The sequence below is a fragment of the Cylas formicarius genome, unplaced genomic scaffold (genome assembly GCF_029955315.1).
Source record: "Cylas formicarius isolate icCylForm1 unplaced genomic scaffold, icCylForm1.1 PGA_scaffold_10__41_contigs__length_53128322, whole genome shotgun sequence".
NCBI lineage: Eukaryota > Metazoa > Arthropoda > Insecta > Coleoptera > Brentidae > Cylas > Cylas formicarius.
Window position 1 is genome coordinate 35,948,509 of NW_026844214.1, and position 20,726 is coordinate 35,969,234.

The 20,726-nt window shown below is 36.0% G+C and overlaps 3 protein-coding genes across 5 annotated transcripts in view; 2 read left to right on the top strand and 1 right to left on the bottom strand.

Moving 5' to 3' along the window:
* LOC132705608 (nephrin-like) overlaps positions 1-20,726 on the bottom strand; it is a 635,291-nt gene that overhangs the window by 547,260 nt on the left and 67,305 nt on the right. The gene's annotated exons all lie outside the window — the stretch shown is intronic.
* On the top strand, positions 8,432-8,997 carry LOC132708225 (early growth response protein 1-like). 2 transcript variants are annotated; one of them, XM_060680399.1, is made up of 3 exons: positions 8,432-8,551; positions 8,609-8,852; positions 8,905-8,997. In XM_060680399.1, the coding sequence occupies exons 2-3, from the start codon at positions 8,618-8,620 to the stop codon at positions 8,979-8,981; spliced, it is 312 nt and encodes a 103-aa protein (XP_060536382.1). In that variant the 5' UTR covers positions 8,432-8,551; positions 8,609-8,617; the 3' UTR covers positions 8,982-8,997. The 2 variants fall into 2 exon arrangements, with proteins under 2 accessions (XP_060536382.1, XP_060536383.1); XM_060680400.1 differs by having other exon boundaries at positions 8,441-8,852.
* LOC132706257 (uncharacterized) lies at positions 9,280-10,212 on the top strand. Its single transcript, XM_060677485.1, has 2 exons — positions 9,280-9,361; positions 9,416-10,212. Exon 2 carries the CDS (start codon positions 9,562-9,564, stop codon positions 10,201-10,203), a length of 642 nt encoding a protein of 213 aa, XP_060533468.1. The 5' UTR covers positions 9,280-9,361; positions 9,416-9,561; the 3' UTR covers positions 10,204-10,212.

Consider the following 20,726-nt stretch of genomic DNA (forward strand, 5'->3'; position numbering starts at 1 on the left):
ATTCAATAAACACATTTTTATTAACTTACAATGTATCTGATAACGATAAAAAACATTATACGTAAATAAAGCATTTATATTCCATATTTGCTAATGTGATGAAATTTTGTTTAAATTCATCAAGTGTGACCCCGAGGTTAGCTACTTTGTGCGAAATTGCATTGTTCTGGTTTCGCATAAATATAATAAAAGGTCGTCGATGTCACGTAAAATATAATTAAATTAAATAAATGTGCACCGATAAAATTTATGATGTAACATTTTTATGAAATATCGCTAACAAATGGCAAGTTGAGTTAGCCAGGTCCCTTTTTTTACTTAAAGTAAGTTGGTGGTGTATGTTGTTTTGCGGTCAGACAGAAACAAATTATAGAGCAGTATATGTTTAGGAATTAAATGAAAAATGACATAAACCAAATACGTGTTACTAATAAAATTATTTATTGATTATATATATTTACATCTCGGTTATGTATATTTACATCTCGGTATAAATTCATAGCTTTAAAAAGACTGTGCCTTTTTGACATAATTTTTTCAATATCTTCTCTTTCCAGAAACATTTGCGACCGTCCATTTTTTAATAGCCTCAAATCACAAAGCTCTACTTCGTTCCAATACATCACCTCTATGTCGTCACCGATGTGTGCTGAAACGTCGTTCCACTTTAGATGTTCTCCTACTTCTTCGTTTAGAAAATTGAGAAAATCCAAGAACTCTTCTAGTTGAAAATCCGTATGGTCGTCCCTGCTGGTGAAACGAACGCCAGTGTTGTAAATTTCAAACAGCATATTTTTGTCAATCCTAACAACATCAGTGGCCATTTTAATTTTTTTTTTTTTTGGCTGCGTTAAGTACACTTTTTGAGTCACAGTCGATTTAAGAGTTTTGGAATATATGCGAACAATTTATACATGCACATATCCCTACTTGCGAAGATGGGCGGAGCAATGAATTTTTGTCAACTTGTATAAGCACTTTGATAGTAATAGGAAACAAGCACCCGTAACTAGATACAGTAGAATCAAAACCTTTTGGAGGTCTGTCCCAAAATTTTCCTCCTTATCACTGCGATAGCTGCTATTATTGAAAGCAATCGTTTGCCATTCGCCGTCGTCGCCGAAACTGCGATCAAAGAAAACCAAACGGACTTTGTAATTTAGATACTGAGCGGTAACGTTTGGTAACCTTGCTCCAAAAATGTGTAGCTTATCGTTACCGTTAACTGTCATGGGATACAGCTGACTCCATTCTTCCGGCCAAACGCCACTGATATTGTTATTTTTAAAACAAACGTACGCTTCGATAACCCCATTGGGTTTATTTAAGTAGAACATATTTTGCACTACCGCTGTTAATAAAACATATTGAGCACTTAACAAAGCCATGTTTCTCACTATATTGAGGCGATTTAAATCAATGAACTACTTTTTATAACACTCAAACAAAGCGGACATTTATTTTGTGGAGGCACGGGTCCGTCGATATGAGTTCTACTATCCGATCGATTATAGTGAATAAAACAAGGCAAATGAGTCTGCAGGTCGAAATTGTTTTCCTGCTTGTCGGATAACCTATGCCACATAGCCAGCAAGTCGTAGGATTTCACGTATTTGATTAGGTATTCCGCGGGAAGCTCATCGACGTTGCATATGGGGCGATTCATCACTTAACACTTGAGAATTAATTTTGATTTGCTCGCTTTGCGTTAGTCTGTTTTATATGTTGCCGCTCAAAATAAAATTGCAAATTTTGAAAGCACATCTTTTTATTGTCATTTTCATATAGGAATTTTAGCATATAACCAATTGAATAATAATACAGAGTTTCGTAAGGCACACATGCGTAATCCACCATTCATATGAAAGGTGCACTGAGGTCGATCCAATTCAAATTTGAGCGGTATCAGCCAACTGTCGTCGAATTTTTCGATATGTGTAGCTGTAGTTGTTGGATCTTCAAAGTTAAAAAATCAATTTTCGGTTGCCCTCTGAGGTATATAATGTCCGCGGTTTCAACCAAACGCCTAACCAATTCGTCGATAAAGTTATAGTCTATAAGACCTGTACTATATTTTAATCCGTGGTGAAAACGCTCGAGCAACCGTACGCTTCGCTTATCAGCATGAGTCAACGTTAAAAAATCTCTCGGCGGCTTCATTATGTAGTGGGCCATTTGATTTCCGTCGTAAATTGCAATTTCTTTAGCGACGAAACCTTCACCGTCCTTCAGATTAAACCCTTGTATATCTAGTGCCACGATTCGCATGATGACAACTGTCAAAAATGTACTGTTTCGCCTGATATTTATGGCAAATTTTTTAAACATCTGCGAATCGGGTTTTTAAAATCCGTTACATTTGTTTTACAATTTTAGTTAGCGGATTGTAACTAAATACTTTGTCATGTAAAATGAGACAATAAACCGATGTATCCTTCTTGATATTAGCGCTAGTTTCAAATTCAATTCGCATTATCACGGAACCAGTTTGTAGAGACTCTCTTTGATGAGAACAATCGATGTGCGGTGTGAAAATTGGCTCATTGGACGTCCCGAAATAAGAGTGTCTAAAATTAGCAAACATGTCTTACAGAGTCGAATACTTGTTTTCTTTAAAATTTAGGTTTAAATCATGGTACGGATATCGTTCCGAATTTAAAAATACTTTTATATTAGTTAAATCGACGTCATCAAATTGACTCATATCCTTTTCTACTCGACCTTTCCTATTTTCGTGGAAGGCGATAATGATATGACGCGGAGTTTCTAGTTTATTTGTTGTTTTCACGGGCCACATGTGAGTTGTGGTTTCAGGCAGAGATGAATATTCAATAATTTCCCAAGATCTGAAACCGATTGTTATCTCTTTATTAGACTCCATAATTTTCGTTAAAACAAGTTCTTCTGCAATATTTGTCATTATTTTTGGGATTTTCCAATATATCTTTTTAAGCGAAACTTTAGGTATTTCGGGAGTTGTGGTTTTTGGTTCATTGTCGTCTAAAAAAAGGACCGCATCTAAATCGTTGCTGGCTCGTATTAAAACTAACTCTTGCTTCATATTCAATACAATTTTTTGATAATCTTCGAAGAATCCTGATAGCATTTTCAACGGAATAGAGATGTTAAATTTTCCGTGATCGTCGACCATCATTCTGTCACTTGCATTTCGATTGGGAAACCATCCTGCATTTTGAAGTTTTATACTTTCGTTGGTATTATAGGAAAGATATGCTTTTAATATTGATGCCAAACCAACGTTCCTGACTGCGTCCAAGGTGACGCCATTAAGTTCGTACCGGATCTCTCTAAAGAGAAAAGCAATTCCATTGTTAATAAACCTTAATTTTCCAGTGTACTTGTCATCTTCATTAGTAAGAACCCCCTCGATGTACAACACACTTTCACAGGGTAAAGTGAAGGAGTCTAGTTCCTGAATTGGTATGCGTATTTCGTCGTTATAGTCGAATTTTGAAGACACGAATGGTTGATAAGTATGAAACTCTGAACTTACGATGGAGTTGTCGATATAGAGTTTTTCGTTAACATCTAAAATTGTCATTTTAAGAGCACTTGGAATCCCAATGATTTCAAAAAGGTGCGGTTTGTACGTGTTAAACGTTGGCCGTTTCTAATGGCACTGGATTTGCAAACGATATTTCTCTTTTTATAGTTTTTTTTTTGTGATTGTACTGTAACCACTGATGGTTCTCTTATAAAAGTCCTGTTATATCTGGTAACCATTATTGCTTTTTAAATGCAACCTCACTGTTATCGTTTCGTTTCTAAAATTAATAAGATCTCCGTCTTGGTCGATGATTCTTATAGTGATATTATTAATTGTCTTAACACTGATTGGAAAATAAAGTATAGTTAGGGGCGACTCGACTATTTTATACCCAGGAGCTACAGCCGGAAAAAACTGATGTATTATGTGAACCGGTTTACCATTACTGTATGAGCCAACACATATATTACAATCTACACAAATAGCATTGACTTTATTAATATTTACTACTTCATCCGACTGTTCTGTAGTCGATGCTTCAACTACTCGCTTTTTAAATCCAAGCAGTCGACCTATGGAATCATTCGAGGAAAAGTCAATTCGTTTAGAACAAAAAATTGACTCTTTAAAGTGTTCGAATTTGATTCCAGAATAAAATCGACCTTCTCTTTAAAAATCTTTTTGACTTGGTTTTTGACGTATTTGGTATGCTCGAAATCTGCTAGTCCCAAAAAGTATTCCTTATCATCATCTAAATAAATTGGCGGATTGAAATCGGCGGATAATATAGAAGTTTTCCCACTTATGGAAATCGTAGTGGACATTACGAATCTAAATTAATCACTGACGTTTCACTTTAACGGCATGTTATTATATAGAAATTTTAGTGACAGATGTCCGCAATTTTAAGAACTGGACCTTTGTTTGGTTTCATAAGTGTAATATATGCTAACATTTCCGTTAGAATTAAGATATTTAACTAATTCTACAGGCGGTTTCAAATTTCCAGAACCATCAAAGTAGAAAGCCTTAGTTTTGTCCTTTATGTAGCTGACCCAATGAGTTCCCTGGTTTTTCTCACTATCCAAATTAACAATTCCGCATTCTTCAATTTTAATTTTTCGCGGTAAATTATCACGCATAAAAACGCCCCTGAAATGCGGAATTTCTAGTATTTTTGCATATTTTTCCAGATCGAAATTTGTCAAAGCTCTTCGAGGAAAATTTATTTGGACTTTTTTTTCTCTTTTGGGTATTTTTCTCCTTCGACACAACACCGCCCTTATATGGTTTAATATAAAGACCTTTTCCTTCACTTCTACTGTTTTTAAACGGTTTTACGTATAGTCCTTTGCCTTGGGCTTCGATGGCTCTGTTATGACGTTCTTGTTCTGCCAACTGCTCTTTGGCCGCTTTAGCATCGTTTACTGCTTTCGCGATACCTACCGCTCCTCCGCCTAGCGCGCCAAGTGCTCCCAATATCGGTAGTAAAAGAGGTAAAAATCCACCAATTTTATTAGGTGTTTTTATAATACGCTTTTTTTTGCTCGCTTTCATTTTGCTTGCTTTTTTAACACCCATTCCCAATTTTCGCTTTCCTTTCATTACACCTGTTATGCCTAAAGCGGCTGTTTTTTCTCCAAACGAAGAGTCCTTTGCTTTAACCCTCTGCCAAGCTTTATCTTCTAAGATCTTGTCTGCTTCGTGTCTCTTGGTTAAATTGTTAGACTGAGAGTATGCTATATCGTGTTAGTTAGATTTATACCTGGATCACCTCTATTTATTCTCTTTTGTAAATGAGTACCCGGTCCGCAGAATTGGTAACCAGGAATATGCAGTTCGATAGGAAGTTTGTTTATAAGTTTATTTACCAATCCTGAACCTTTCGCCCTGTTTCGATGTACAATCATGAGAGTGTTAGGAAATACTGTTTAAATATTTAGGAATTATGCTATAAATGCTTTTGCAGGTTCTTGTTAATGTCTCAGTCGAAATGAAAGTTGTTAAGCAAGCCTTTTCTTTACCCGTAAAAAACCATGACGCAAGCTTGGTCCGCGAATTTCAAAAGCACGGCGATCCCTTTGGAGGTAGTTGCAAGAGGGCACTAATTGTAGGACCCTCAAATTCGGGTAAAACCAACTTCATGTTATCATTGCTCGAACATCCTAATGGAATTAGATTTGAAAACGTTTACTTATATTCCAAATCCCTGCAACAGCCAAAATACGTGTATTTGAGAGAACTGCTAAAGCCTTTACAAGAGATTGGATTTTTTGAGTTTGAGATCGATGAGAATATCGTTTCTCCTCATTAAATTAAACCCAATTCTGTTATAATATTTGATGATCTTTCTTGTCACGACCAAAGTGTCTTTAGAGATTATTTCACTCACGGTAGGCATAAAAACACCGATTGTTTCTTTATTTTTCAAGGATATTCTTCTATACTCAAGCGACTTATCAGGGAAAACGCCAACCTTCTGATTTTATTCAAGCAGGACATGATGAGTTTAAAGCATATATATAACGATCACTGTATGTTGGACATGTCATTTGAACAGTTTAGAAATATCTGTGTGTACTGCTGGAACGAACCTTATAATTTTCTTGTGATTGACAAAGATTGTGAGTTAGATAAGGGCAGATATAGGAAAAACTTCGATTCCTTCATTTATATATAATATCCCAAAATGGATAAACGCCTAGCGACGGAGCTAATAAAATCAAGAAACGCAGTTAGAGAAAAATATCAAAGGCTAAAACAAGTCGCAAGTGAATCCCAGACACAACTCGAACAAACCTATAAACCGATAACTCAGCCTCTGCAGCAATTAATTTCATCAATAAATAAAACGGATATCAAACAAGAGCCGTTTGAAGAAAAAGAAAATATTAAACATGAAGTGTTAACCTCGACGCCTACCAAAATAAAGGAGAAAAGAACCGGAAAAACCCCAATCTGACCTTCAGAATTGCCCTCATTTTTTGATACCTCCTTTCCGTCGATCCAACAACAAAGTAATGTTGTAGCTGAAAGTACGGGTCTTTCGGACAGCGATACTACGTTGGGAAATCTGTCAGATATTTTAGAACAAACTAAGCAAGCTATACAGGATTACGTCGACACTCCCGCTTACGAGCAATGGTTGAATGACTTTGATAAATTACCACGAACATACATTGATGACAGCGTAAAAGATACCAACATATATATGACCATAATTATGGTATCGTTCATGACATAGAAAACGATAAATTTTTTCTGGGCTTAACCCAAAAAGCTGTGGAAATTGTCGGTAAAGATGTGAAGGTACAAGGTATTACACACCCTGGGACTGTGGGATAATTCAATGAAAGAGTTGGAAAAACATTTATCCAAAATAGAAGAGCTTGAGAAGACATTTAAGAGCTATCAGGCAGATATCAATTCCCAACTTAATAAACTTTTGCCACAACAAAACCGATATACACAATGGGTGAACAAATACAATACGAGTTTGGACCAAATAAATCAGTTAGCGACAACAACTAATGAATGATTTAAAATGGTGTTTAATTCAAATTGACGGGCAATCGACAAAGTAATGAGCAGTGAGAAAGCACAACTCGTCCGAGAGCTGCACAAGCCGGCACGCAGAAATTACGAGCGTCGCAGAACTATAATACGAGGGCTGGATGATTTGTGGCAAGCGGATTTGGCTTAGCTAGACCTATATGCGAAACAAAATAAAAACTTTAAATTCATACTAGTCGTGATCGATTGCTTTTCAAAATACGTGTGGTGTCGACCGTTAAAAACAAAAACCGGTGTTGAAGTTACCAAAGCGTTTACCCAAATTCTCAAAGAAGGACGCCGGCCGCAAAATCTGCAAACTGATCTCGGCAAAGAGTTTTATAATATCCATTTTAAAAAAATGACGGGTAGGTTTGACATAAATCATTACAGTACATATAGCAAGGTGAAAGCTGCCGTAGCCGAGAGAGTTATACATACTCTCAAGGAAAAATTATATATATATATATATATATATATATATATATATATATATATATATATATATATATATATATATATATATATATATATATATATATATATATATATATATATATATATATATATATATTCGTTAAACGGCACCTACAAATGGATAGATGTCTTATCCTCTGTTGTCGAAAAATATAACAGTAGCGTGTACAGGACCACCGGAATGAAACCTAAAGAAGTGAACAAAGATAACGCGCCTAGTTTGCTGAAATCAGCGTTCAGTCACTTGAAAATTGTAGGACCATCTAAACTTAAACTGGACGACGTTGTAAGAATCAGCAATATATATATATATATATATATATATATATACATACAGGGAGGGATGTGGTTGAAGTAATGCGGGGTGATGATACACTCTCCCTCATCGAACATTTAGATTCTGGTTTCGTTTGAAGATTTTTTTTTTGCGTTTTTGTTCGCGTCGAAGGAAATGCGACGATAAACTCGATGTCGAAGGAAACGCATGCGGTAAGAATATCAAACGTTTCGATTAAACCATTTCTTGTGTCGCAGGAAAACACGTATGCCGTTCCTAAGCGGTCTAATATGAAAGTCTCGTTTAAAACATTTTTTTTTGCGGCGAAGGCAGGCGACGCGATGATCTCACCCGCCAAAGTTTAGTTTAAACATTTCGCAAAGCGATGATATCAGCCAGTTGTCAAACGCGACGGCGGCGGTACGCCTGAGTCATCGCACACAATCGCGCTGCAATTTACATTCACGCCGCGACCAACGGTCGAGTTTCGAAGCGAAGCGGCCCCATACGATGACGGTTTGGTTAGGTTAGGTCGCTAACTACGACCAATTTTATCAGCGGGTCGCGTTATATTGCGCAATTCTCGCCAACACAAATCTTAATTATTCTGAAGGAGCGTTCTCGAATGTAATTTTAAATTCATTACCCCAGAAAAATTGGCTTAATTAACAAGTGACCGCCGCCATAGTGAGACTTCATTCTTTGGATTTTTGTTTGTGTTTCACCACTTAAAAAAGGTAAGTGTCAAGTAGAGATCTGGAACAGTTGGAGAGTGAGACGCCTATTCCTCGCAGCAAATAAAAATGTTCACCTGCGAATATTGCAACCGCTCGTTCAGCCGTAAAGACCACCTGGCGAGGCACGGGGACTGTCGCGCAGCAGTACAAATTTGTGACGTTTGCGGCGGGATATACAAATCCGAGGGGGCTCTCCGACGCCATAAACGCGAGAAGCATGAGGTTCCCAAGGCGAAAAGACCCGCCGCCGCCTCTATTGCTGCAGTCGAACCCAAGCGCCCAAGACTTGACCTACCGGAAGGTAAGGATTTTTGATTTTATATCCCAAACAATTCTCATATTGTATTTTATAGCTTCGACATCATCATCATTACCATCAACCATGCGCCATTGTACGCAGTGTAACTTGACCATTCCTGTAATGAGATGACACTTGCGTACTTTGGCTCACCGCCAAAAATGCAGCGTGGTGCAGGAGCCAGGAGTAGAAATGATACAGACCTCCTTCCGTAACCGCATAGTTACATACCGTCTGGCGTCCACCGTTAACCCTACCGACGTTAAGGGCTTCTTGGACCACCTTAGGTCCAAAACGTTGGTAGAGTCGAACGTCCGACGCTACGGCAAACGTAAAAGTCGGTATGGAGCTATTCGGAAACTTCCTCTTGCAGACGAAGGAACAAGAGGAGGTCAAGTCCTTCAATACCAAATATCGGCTGGTGAGCGGAAACACCGATCTGGAGGAGCTATACGTCCAGTTCGTCGACATCCTGGCTACCAAAGCGTCCGAGTTTCGGGAAAGGGACAGCGGTATGATTCATAAAAATGTATATTTCCGAACTAATTTCTTTCTCTTTTTTACAGGCTGGGCTTTGCAGGAACTCCTCCATTTAGAAATAGGGATTAACAAGTACAATCCCCTAAGGGCGTCGTCCTATGTTAGCCTGCCCAAGGAAATCGAAGCCAAAAAAGCTGTTTTGAACTTGCAAAATACGGACGAAAAATGCTTTATGTGGTCGATCTTGGCTGCTCTTCACCCAATTCACTGGACAAATAACGCTAACAGGGTCAGTAACTATGTAGAATTTCAGAACGAGCTGGATTTTACAGGTATCGATTTTCCCGTTAAACTTAAGGACATATCCACTTTTGAACGACTTAATGAAATTTCGGTCAATGTCTATGGCCTCGAGAGAGTCTATAACAAAGTCCGTAATGATGTTGAGGTCGTTGGTCCTTTGCATTTTACTGAATCTCGTAAAGAGAGACATGTAAACCTCTTATTAATTAGTAATGACTATGGAGAAAATCATTATTGTTTAATAAGAAGTATGTCTCGGTTGGTTTCAAAACAATTAACTAAAAGGTCCACTACAAAGTTTTTATGCGATGGGTGTTTGGTTTATTTTTATAACGAAGAAAAACTAAAGCGTCATAAAGAACACGACTGCACTCACATTTCCATCAAACTTCCGACCACCGAATTGCGCAAGGATAAATACGGTAAAGATGTTCCCGCGAATAAGCTGAAATTTGAAGAATTTGAAAAGAAATTAAAAGTTCCTTTTGTTGTGTACGCGGACTTTGAAACAGTCATGACTCCTTTACAGGTGGAAGGCGAACCGAATCCCGACAAATCGTTTACCGTCTAAACTCATATTCACGAGCCTTACTCTTTCGCCTACTATGTCAAATGTGACTTTGACGATTCCCAGTCTACTTTTAAACAGTACAGAGGTCGGGGCGCACACAAAATTTTCATTGAATGGTTGCAAAGCGCTCTACAACAAGTTCATGAAAACTTCCGTGCCCATGACCACTCTATCGTTTGAACAAGAGACCGGCTTTCGAAACGCTGCGGCTTGTCACATTTGCGAGAAGCCATTTAATGCAGAGGACGAAAAAGTAAGGGATCATTGTCATATGACGGGCGAATTTCGAGGTGCGGTTCACTCCACTTGCAACTTGAATTTCAAAGTTCCGCGGCAAATCCCTGCCTTTTTTCTCCATTTAGGTTTCGACAGTCATCTATTTGTAAAATTTATGGCTGAAGAAGGGGAAAAGATCGATGTCATCGCCCAAAACAAGGAACGTTACATTTTCTTTACGAAACATGTCCTAGTCGATAACACTGAGTCGAAGAAAGGAGGCAAAGGGAAAAGGGTATTTTTAAAACTCCGATTTTTAGATTCATTGCGATTTATGGCATCCAGTTTGGACAGATTGAGTCGAAATTTGAACGATAGTCAGTGTTGGGAAGTCAAAAATTTTTTTAAAAATGAACAAGAATTTCAATTTATTCGACAGAAGGGCGTTTTTCCATATACGTATCTAGATTCTTTTTCAAAATTAGACGAAACCAAACTGCCATCGCACGAGGACTTTTATGACTCCATGCGAAAGAGCAACATAACCAGGGAGGATTACAAGCGTGCCTGGACTGTGTGGAATTTGTTCAAATGTAAAACTTTAGGCGAATATTCAGATATTTATTTAAAATCCGACGTTTTACTTTTAGCTGATATTTTTGAAAATTTCAGAGAGGTGTGTCTGAAAACGTACGGTCTGGACCCGAGTCAGTTTTATACGACACCGGGTCTATCATGGACGAGCGCCCTTAAGGCGACAAAGGTCGAACTGGACCTGTTGACCGACGTGGACATGATACACTTCTTGAAGCACGGTATCCGCGGAGGAGTCAGTCAGTGTAGTGTGAGAAAGGCCGCGGCTAATAATAAATTTTTACCTAATTACGACCCTTCCAAACCTACCTCTTACGTCATGTACTTGGACGCTACCAATTTATACGGGGTGGCCATGTCACAATACCTCCCAACGGGAAACTTCGAGTGGTTGGAGGAGGGCAAAATTCAAAATTTAGATATTACGCGTATCCCCAACGATTCACCTAGGGGCTATATTTTCGAAGTAGATTTGGACTATCCGGAAGTGCTGCATGACGCACACAACGAACTGCCTTTTTGCCCGGAATCCATCGTTTCGCCAATCGGGAAAACCAAAATGAGAAAACTTATTCCAAATTTAAACAATAAACGTAATTATGTATTGCATTATAGGAATCTGCAACAGGCTTTAAGCAACGGTTTAAAACTTGTTCGCATCCATCGCGTTCTTGTTTTCGATCAATCTCCCTGGCTAAAACAATACATAGACTAATACGGCGATGCGTAATACAGCTAAAAATAAGTTTGAAAAAGATTTTTTTCAAACTTATGAATAACGCTGTGTTTGGAAAAACGATGGAAAATGTGGACAAAAGGGTGGACGTGCGGCTCGTTTCCCATTGGGAAAATATTGGGAAGAGGTTGGGGGCAGAAGCGTTAATCGCGAGACCTAATTTTAAAAATGTCGCCATATTTAGCGAAAATCTAGTCGCTCTCCAGATGGAAAGGACTAAAGTCGTATATGATAAGCCTATTTACGCCGGATTTTGCATTTTGGACATATCCAAGACTCTCATATACGACTTTTTTTACGGCTATCTAAAGGCTAAGTACGGCGACAAAGCCGTCTTACTCTATACCGATACCGACAGCCTCGTTGTCCAAATTTTTTGCGAAAATTTCTACGAAGATATGAAAGAAAATTTGGACAAATTCGATACTTCTAATTACTCGGAGAACAACCAACACGGCATTCCTGTAAACAAGTCCGTTCTTGGTAAAATGGAGGACGAGTACGCAGGACGGCCGTTGTGGGAATTCTTGGGTACGGGAGCGAAAGCTTATTGCGTAAATGTGGACGGCAACGAGTTGACCAAAAAGGCCAAGGGCGTTGCTGACTCGGTCAAAGCGCAAACTTAGTCTCGACGACTATAAGCGCGCTGTCGACGAGGAAGGCACGCTAATCTTGCGCCAAATGTCTTCGTTTCGCTCACATTTACATTATATGTACGTCGAACTGAAAAATAAGGTGGCGTCGTCTTACGCGGATGACAAACGACAACTTATACCCGGCTCAGAGTACACGCTAGCTTGGGGCCATCGAAATTTGGTTGGTTCAGAGGACAGCGGGAAAATCACTGACTGATCGACCACATACCAAGCAGATATTTCTTTTGGCAAAATAATATGTTACGATTCCTTTAGATGATTGTAGTTTATATTTGTGTTTAATTTATGTATCTATTTATGTCCATATATGCTATTTATATATGCATATCGTTCGAATATATTTATTAATATGTGTCTATCCTGATGGGGTTTTGTATATGATTAATAAAACAATTTGTTCGATATTAGTGTCATTAAACGTCTTTTTCCCTGTTGCATTTTATTTAATCCGCAAAAAAAATCTTGTCAATAAATTATTATATTTTAAGCGACCTCGACGACCTTTTATTAGTTGAATTCTCTTATCGTCGCCGCCGCCGCGAAATCGTCGTCGGCTAGGCTCGGCTAGGCTCGACTAACGTAGCGCGCGAAACGGGTTCGAGGTTCGAATCCCCCGACCGCGCGCGACACACCGGTCGCTTTTTTCACCTCGCGCAAAAATACGTCAAAACAAAAAGGCACTAACGCAAAAACTACCCCTAGTGGGGCGAAATTGCCAAAAAGGCACTAACGCGAAAACTACCCCCTACCCCCATTAAGGGTGACATCTGGCGATCGAAACCTGAGCTCTTAATGGGCGGCGACATCTCTCGTAGAATGGTCAAACTATTTTTTTTTTTCGGTTGCTTGGGAATCTGTTAACTTGCAATCACAAAATCTCCCCCGGGGGACGGGGGATGGTGAAGTAACGAATCATAACTACTGAAGTGAAAATTAGTCAGGAATATAAGAACATTTGCTTCTATAGAGTGTTCAAGTCAATAGAGGCAAAATTCGCACCATATTTTTGTGAACTATTTTTTAAAGTATACAGGTATGAACCGTAAAGAAATGTTTATCAATTGTTGCCTCAGTATTATACCAAGAACAGACGTCCAACTGAAAGAGATCGCATAACTCATATATAAAATTAAATTTATTGTGATGCCAATATAAGCATTGTAAGGGACGTGTGGGGTGAGGAGTGTTGCGTTTGTGTTACGTGATAACCATGTTAGGGTGGTAGAAAATAATTCCCAACAGAATTAATAAATCATTAGCGTGAGATTATAATGTAACAATATAAAAATCAAACAAATTTTACGTATTTTTCGGCTTTAAGCGCTCTTTTTAAACCTGGAATAGATAATGCTAAGCACACTGACATCGCGCAATTCAAATCGCCAAGTTCTTCGCAAACTTCACAGTTATGCGACATTTTTGCTATCAGGAATAGCAATATCCAAAAACGCCTTCACTCTTTCTAAAAATAACTTTTCTCACAAAAAATAAGCAGAAGCAGACGTAGTACAAGATGCATGTAAAATGGAGAATAAAAACTCATGCATTTATTCGTTGTAATTAAAAAAATGCATTTCTTACAAACCATATCGCTATTGTTAAAAAAACAAAGAATTGTTATTTTGGAGGTAATGTTCAATGAAATATTGACAAGATTTTTTGGTGACATATAATTAGTTTCATTTCTTATTTTCCTATGCTTTTCAATACGTAAAATTATTATTTTGTGTATAACACTAGCAAAATTGCCTCAGTCCGTCAAGATATTTGCCACGCGTTAAAATGGCAACAATCATCTCTCTCTCATTATATGTCTATGATATAGACACTTCTTCGACAAAAAAAAGATATTTATTAATTGTGTTCTGTTTGTTATAAATCTATTGCACCACATATAGCTTACGAAGTTGGTGATATTTTGCTGGCTACAAAGATAATTTTGGCAGCTGGAGTTCTTATTTTTGTTTCCGGAGAACGTCGTGTGGTCAGTTCTACTTTTATTCTATATTTAAATTTCCGAAAAAAATTAGTAAAACCGATCACATCGCTTACTCTGGAAAAAAAAATAGTAAAAGAAAATACCAATTACTCGTGGTCGTAATTTGAAAATCTCGAAAATATTTTAATTTTCTGATAATTTTTTTGGACTGTATGTTTTCATAATACCGTACCTCGTTATACCTAGGATTTTTAAAACGAAATTAGTGAATTAGCACTTGTTTGTTCATACGCTCATTTGACGCTCACTTTAGTTATCCTACTAATATGTAATTATACGAATTTGATGTAAAATATCCTAAACTACGCACACTCCAAATATAAGCACATTAAAGATGCAACAAGATCTCTAACTGCAATTTAAACCGACCGATAAAGAATTCCCTTGATGGCTTTACCGACATTAAAGTTAACTTCCAACGTATAACCCAAAATTCGCATCCGCGTGATGCTTACGGATTAATTTATTTTTTATATGCACATACATTTGTTAAAAAGCTATTTTTTGTTTTATTTTGTTTATCTCGTTTAAGATAAACACAATTTAAGAATTTCATCTTAAAAGCCAATAAATCCAATTTAAAAACGATTCTTTGTCGAGTTCTACATATCAGAATACCGATCCGAAACGACTAAAAGATTCCATCTCAAATTTCTCATATCGCAAAAAGTTCTGAACTCAGAGCATGCAATATATATTTTACTGCGTTCACTGTTTGCTATTAAATATTGTCCCATTTCCTCTGTTCTATTTCTCGACGTCATTTTAGCAAATATTCCAGCACAAAAGCGACTTTGATCTCTTGAATGCCTCTTTTCTTTTCGAGCGAGCGTTGTGAGTAATTGTTCGTAACTTTTCAAGTTTCGTAACTCCTTGTTGGTATTTTTAAAAAAATCGCGGATATTTCTTATAAAAATGTCTTTTGTCGTCGTCCCAAAAATTAACACATTATTTTGCGAAACATCATAAGGCAAAGTCTGGACCATTGTGTGTTTTCTGCCAAAAATATATCGCCTTTTAAGATAAAATGAAAACATTGAATTGGATTTTAGCGCAATTTAACAAGTTAAGAGGAGGAATATTGACGTTGATCTCCAGTGATTTCTTTAATTTTTTTTAATCTACTACTTCTTAATAAATTTGTTGATAATGTGAAAATTTAGCTATGATTTCCCTCAGAACATTAAATTCGATATATTGCAATACTGCAAATTTCCGAATTTCCAAATTTCGAATATCATTGTTCATTTTTCATTTTTAATTTTAAATTTGGCACTTTTTGTTCTCTTTTGTTTTTGATTTCTTTTCCAAACCTATTTCGAAATTCGAAGGAAAAATTTTGTAGATACAGTCTGTTCGATTAACATACTAACTATACCCACAGAATAATGAGAAGGCTAACCCATTGACAGGTAAATTTTCCGCCCCCTGACTTTGAACAAGAGTTCTTCCAATACCTGTCAGTGGCGTACCGATGTGCTCTAAGACCAGTATTAGTGTCTTAAATTAATATCTGTATAATAAATAGATATTGTATCGACTATTATCATATATGATTTAAATTGTCATTTGAAAAAAATTTTATAGAACGAAAGCTGTATGCATAAACAACACAAATAAATGGGTTTCTTCAATTGAAAAATAACAAGTACGAAACTCTAGAGAAATAACACTGATAAATACTAAAATACATTATCTAACATTTCAAAGGGCATTAGCATATATAATCTAAAATTCTTTATTAAATTAGTTGTAAAATTTCTAAAAGATACTAAAAATATAATCTAATATTCATCAATATACTTGAAACTGGTAACCTGATCGCATTTCTCTTTCTATGAATTTTCTAATTATTTATTATTATGTGGTATAAATGAAAAGACCACCACCATTTACAAATTGAATAAAAATTGTTCATTTAAATTTGCCAAAATACGGCAGTTACGCCCCTGCCTACAGATTTGTCTACCTGTTCGCAACTACGAAAGTTCCAACTAAATGCAAATGGGCTATCGTATTTTTTCATAACATAACAAATTGAAGTCCTGTTGTTTCTTTTATTAATCCGACAGAAAGAAAAATGCAAAGCCATTTTCTTTGCATTGTTGGATACGAACGTACAAAAGGAATTTTCATAACTTGTTTTCTCAAGAATCCCGTTCCTTTTTGTTGAACATGGCAGGTAAAGTAAATGGGATTCTCGTCCACCGGGACGCATTTCAATTTCTCTTTTTAATTTTCCAGTTTAATCTTTGCTGCGTTACAATTTACCTTTCTTGTATAAGATTTCGCCAAAAGTGATATGCAAGTGACTAGTTTTTCTTTAGACATTTTATGGTACATTTGTTGACTTAGTGAGATCTTTCATCTCTCCATGAAAATATTCGAGGTATAATCAATTAACTCGATCAAGGATAGTTGGAAACACTGAAATTGCAACATACAATATATATTAATTTTATGATGTTTTATTGGCTGATGCCTGCATTAAAATATAAATAGCATAGATATTTTACTCGAGTCTTTTTGTAAAAATATATAACAGTTTTGAACTTTGAACAAGTAGACTTTAGAATATACCACCGTAATGCAGAAAACAAATTTATTCAGATAGCTGCTAATTTGTAATTTTGGCTACAAATACGCGGTGCTTAAATTTTTCTAGGAACCACTACAGGTATGTGTTTTTTTTTAAGTTCAATCTTTAACTTTCATGATGACGTTGTACGATTATCATATCATAAAACCACTATTTTTTGTATGTCATGTATAGTTTTTTGTCCACTTCTATTCAAATTGACTCGTATTAATTAAGTTGTATTGTAATCTGCGAAAATGTCTTTAAGAAGTTGTTTTCTGTAAGGATATTGGTCGTAGTCCAAGTTCAATTCGTATTTGAAAGACTAAAATTCACAAGTGGTACAAACTCTCTATTTGGAATAAAACTCTAGCAAAATATCAAGTATGGTATATTTTTCAACTGATAATTCCTCTACAATTATTGAAAAAGTAATCAGGGTGTCCCATATAAAAATTGATTTTTCGCTAATTAACTATTAATTTTAGAAATATTATACTTATTTAAGTCATTAAATTTTGTGTAGAAACTTATTTTCGAAACCTTTTAATAGCAAAATAACATATTTTTTTAAAAATACACCTGTTCGAAAAATCCCTTATAACTATGAAATCATACTAGATATTCATTATTTATTTAGAAAGGCGGGGTTTTCGTAGAGTTTTTAAAAAGGCTTCTTTCAGCAAGACAATGCTAGGTTACATACCGTTGCAATTCTTTCATTGCCCGCAAGATCAGAGAACGCTGAGTCAGTGGGTACTGAAACTGCAACGTCTACGTCATGAGCTAAAACTACCACAGACATATATCGATCATTGTTATTCATATTCATTCTGATTTTGTAGGTTTGTAGGTAAGTGATTTAGAGTTGTAGGTTTTTTAGCTTCTCAGAGAAGTGATTTCAAATTATTAAATCTTTAGCGTTGTTTTCTTTGTTATTATTGCATCTTTGTGGCGCGACATCCAGAAAATTGAATTGGCAAGTCTTGCAAATGCATGAAATAAATATTAAATAATGAAATAAATTTTAAAATAAAATTATATCCTTTTTCGTTTCAAAAAAACTTCCACAGGCTACTACTGTAATAGTTAGTATTTTCAAGTCTTCTGACACACTTGCTGACATTTAGCCAATCATCCTGTTGGCTTCTATAAAGCTTAACTGAAACTGGTCCGCATTCCATTACAGCATTCCATGAATATGCGGCAAGGAATACATTGAAGAGACAGGATGAAAAATATCAGCTAGGTGACAAATAAACTCATCAGCAGTTGCCGAACACAAATCATGAATCCAGACATCAAATTTTATTCAATAAAACTAAAATTTTTGCATATAACGAACTTTTCTACCAAAGAAAAATCCGAGAATCCATAGAAATTTATAAGCAACCAAACAAACTAAACCGGGATTCCGATCTTTATCTTTTGCCAATATGGAAATCAGTCATCCCAGACAATGTTCTTGTCTCTGCTTTAACTCCCTTACAGAGTGGAATACGAGCCAGTTTCAATTAAGCTCTGTAGAAGTCAACAGGATTATTAGCGAAACATCAGCAAGTTTAATTTATAAACAAGCCACGCTGGAGGAATCCAGAAGATTTGAAAATAATAAATTTAATCCCAAACGATCAAAGTCGCTGAAGTATTCATTGGGTCACACTGTAATCCCTTAGCATAATGAGGTTTTATTATTGTATACCCTACTGCTGTACTTTATTTGTATTTACGTTACCGATGCAAGTTCCTAGGCATTTTATCGGTATTACTTTGTTCAATAGACTTAATCGATATCTTAATAAAGAAACCAGAAAAAAAATTCTGGCACGTGCGGCGTAGCAAAGGACTCCCTTTCGAACTACCTAATATAGATATCACACGCAAGTGACATTTCGCCTTTCTTCCACTACTATGCAAAGTGAATGATAACGATAACTTAATTTAAGTTAATATCGACAAAAATTGCTTTGCGTGTTTCTGTTCCGTAACACTTAAGGGGGCGAATACATTTTTCCCAAACGCCCATAAATTTACAAATAAATACAGCAATCGACGTTTCCGAGTTTAGCAAAAATAAAATGAATCTAGCATCAAGCCCATGTTTAATATTAATATCAATGTAAACAAAACTTCGACAACAGTTTCGCTTGCCTTCGCAGTATGGAAAATATGCGGAACAACAGTCTAACAATAAAGGGAAACCTTGTGCAAAACTACGGCAAGTTCTAATTGACAATTTAGACAATCTGGAATGAGACGCAAAGTCAATTTCAATCAATAGATTTACTTAACTTAATAAAAAAAGGTGAAAGGGCTCAAGAAATTAAGTTAATCTATCCTGATGCAATACTGCAGTGCTATTTTTAATGCTAATTTTAATATGACAGCTCATCAATGTGCGGACGCAAGACAAGTCAACCAGAAATTATTTTTTCGGTCAGCTTGACATATCGAATGAACTTTTAAATTGTTTGGAGCTGGTTAAGTTAAGTAAGCAAGTTTGATTTATCAATTCGGTATCTATGAATGAAATGATTTTTTTTTAACAGAACCGTAACGACTTAACAACGGACTTTGTTAGACTTAACAACTTACCGGATAAATATTGTTCAAAGAATGGAGTACAAAAAGCAAAGTGATTACAACTTTCATGGTGATATTTTTTATTGAAAATTTTTCAAGACTACAAACTCAATATTAATTAAAAGTTGACTGCTTGTTTTCTAGGAAGGCAACTAGAAAAATCTGTTACTTTCATTACCAACGTCGTTATATAGTTCAGTTTTATGCTCGCCTTTGTTTAAGATTCATTCGACATACTTATAAAGAGTTCAGCATGAGTATGTATGGAACTATTATTAGATTAAAATTATAGCATACAAGACAGCTGGAGTTAATAAATGAAGTGAACCTATCTGTGGTTTATATTTTTTTCTTGTTAAATTAATTCTGCTATTGAAATAAGTCGTCTGTTCTCCCAGGGACTCGCTTTTAGAGATTTAGTGAAGTATAGATTATTATGTATAGTTACTTGAACATGTGTTCAACATTATATCTTATGACGCTGATAGTACGTCGAATAGATGTCTGATTAGGCCAAACTATGTAAATAATATAGTCTGCTAGAAGTAGAACTGCGAAACCGGGACACGTGAGTTCTTTAACTTATTTAGTCTTATTTAGTAACTTTTTCATGAGTATTGTAATGGATTGCATATTTTAAGTTAATGTGGTTATCCGGTACAAAAAATAAATAAATATTTTGATGTATCTATTAAATTTTATATTTTAGAGAACTGATTTGCATTTAATTTTCACCGAGAGTTGAGCTGTTCCGTGTGTGGAACGAACAAAACCATTGTTTTCTACATTACAGGAAAACATTGTTGATCCCACAACGAACTCAACGTTAAATCAGATATCTAGGTGTTAATATCCATTTACGAAGGTTCGTAAATTATTTGAAAATGGAGTATCGGATAAAAAAATGTACTCGTCAATAAGCCGTTACGATGCAATAACTCCTCCTTTGAAGTGAATGTTATTTCATCCATCATGAAATCGCCATACACCAGGCTGCATCAATAAAACTCACATTTGCTCAATGGAATTTTTGTTCCTTTACAAAATGTTTTCCAGTTTCGCAAAATCAAAAGGGTTGGTATAATGGAGCGAATAAAAGAGAATTCACAAATGCAAAAACTCCAACAAACTGAACACTTTTTAATCCGAAACCGATTGATT

Coding starts and splice junctions, on each gene's coding strand:
- LOC132708225 (XM_060680399.1), top strand. CDS start 8,618: ATGTTCACCTGCGAATATTGCAACCGCTCGTTCAGCCGTAAAGACCAC. Junction 8,853..8,904: donor AAGACTTGACCTACCGGAAG/GTAAGGATTTTT, acceptor TGTATTTTATAG/CTTCGACATCATCATCATTA.
- LOC132706257 (XM_060677485.1), top strand. CDS start 9,562: ATGTGGTCGATCTTGGCTGCTCTTCACCCAATTCACTGGACAAATAAC.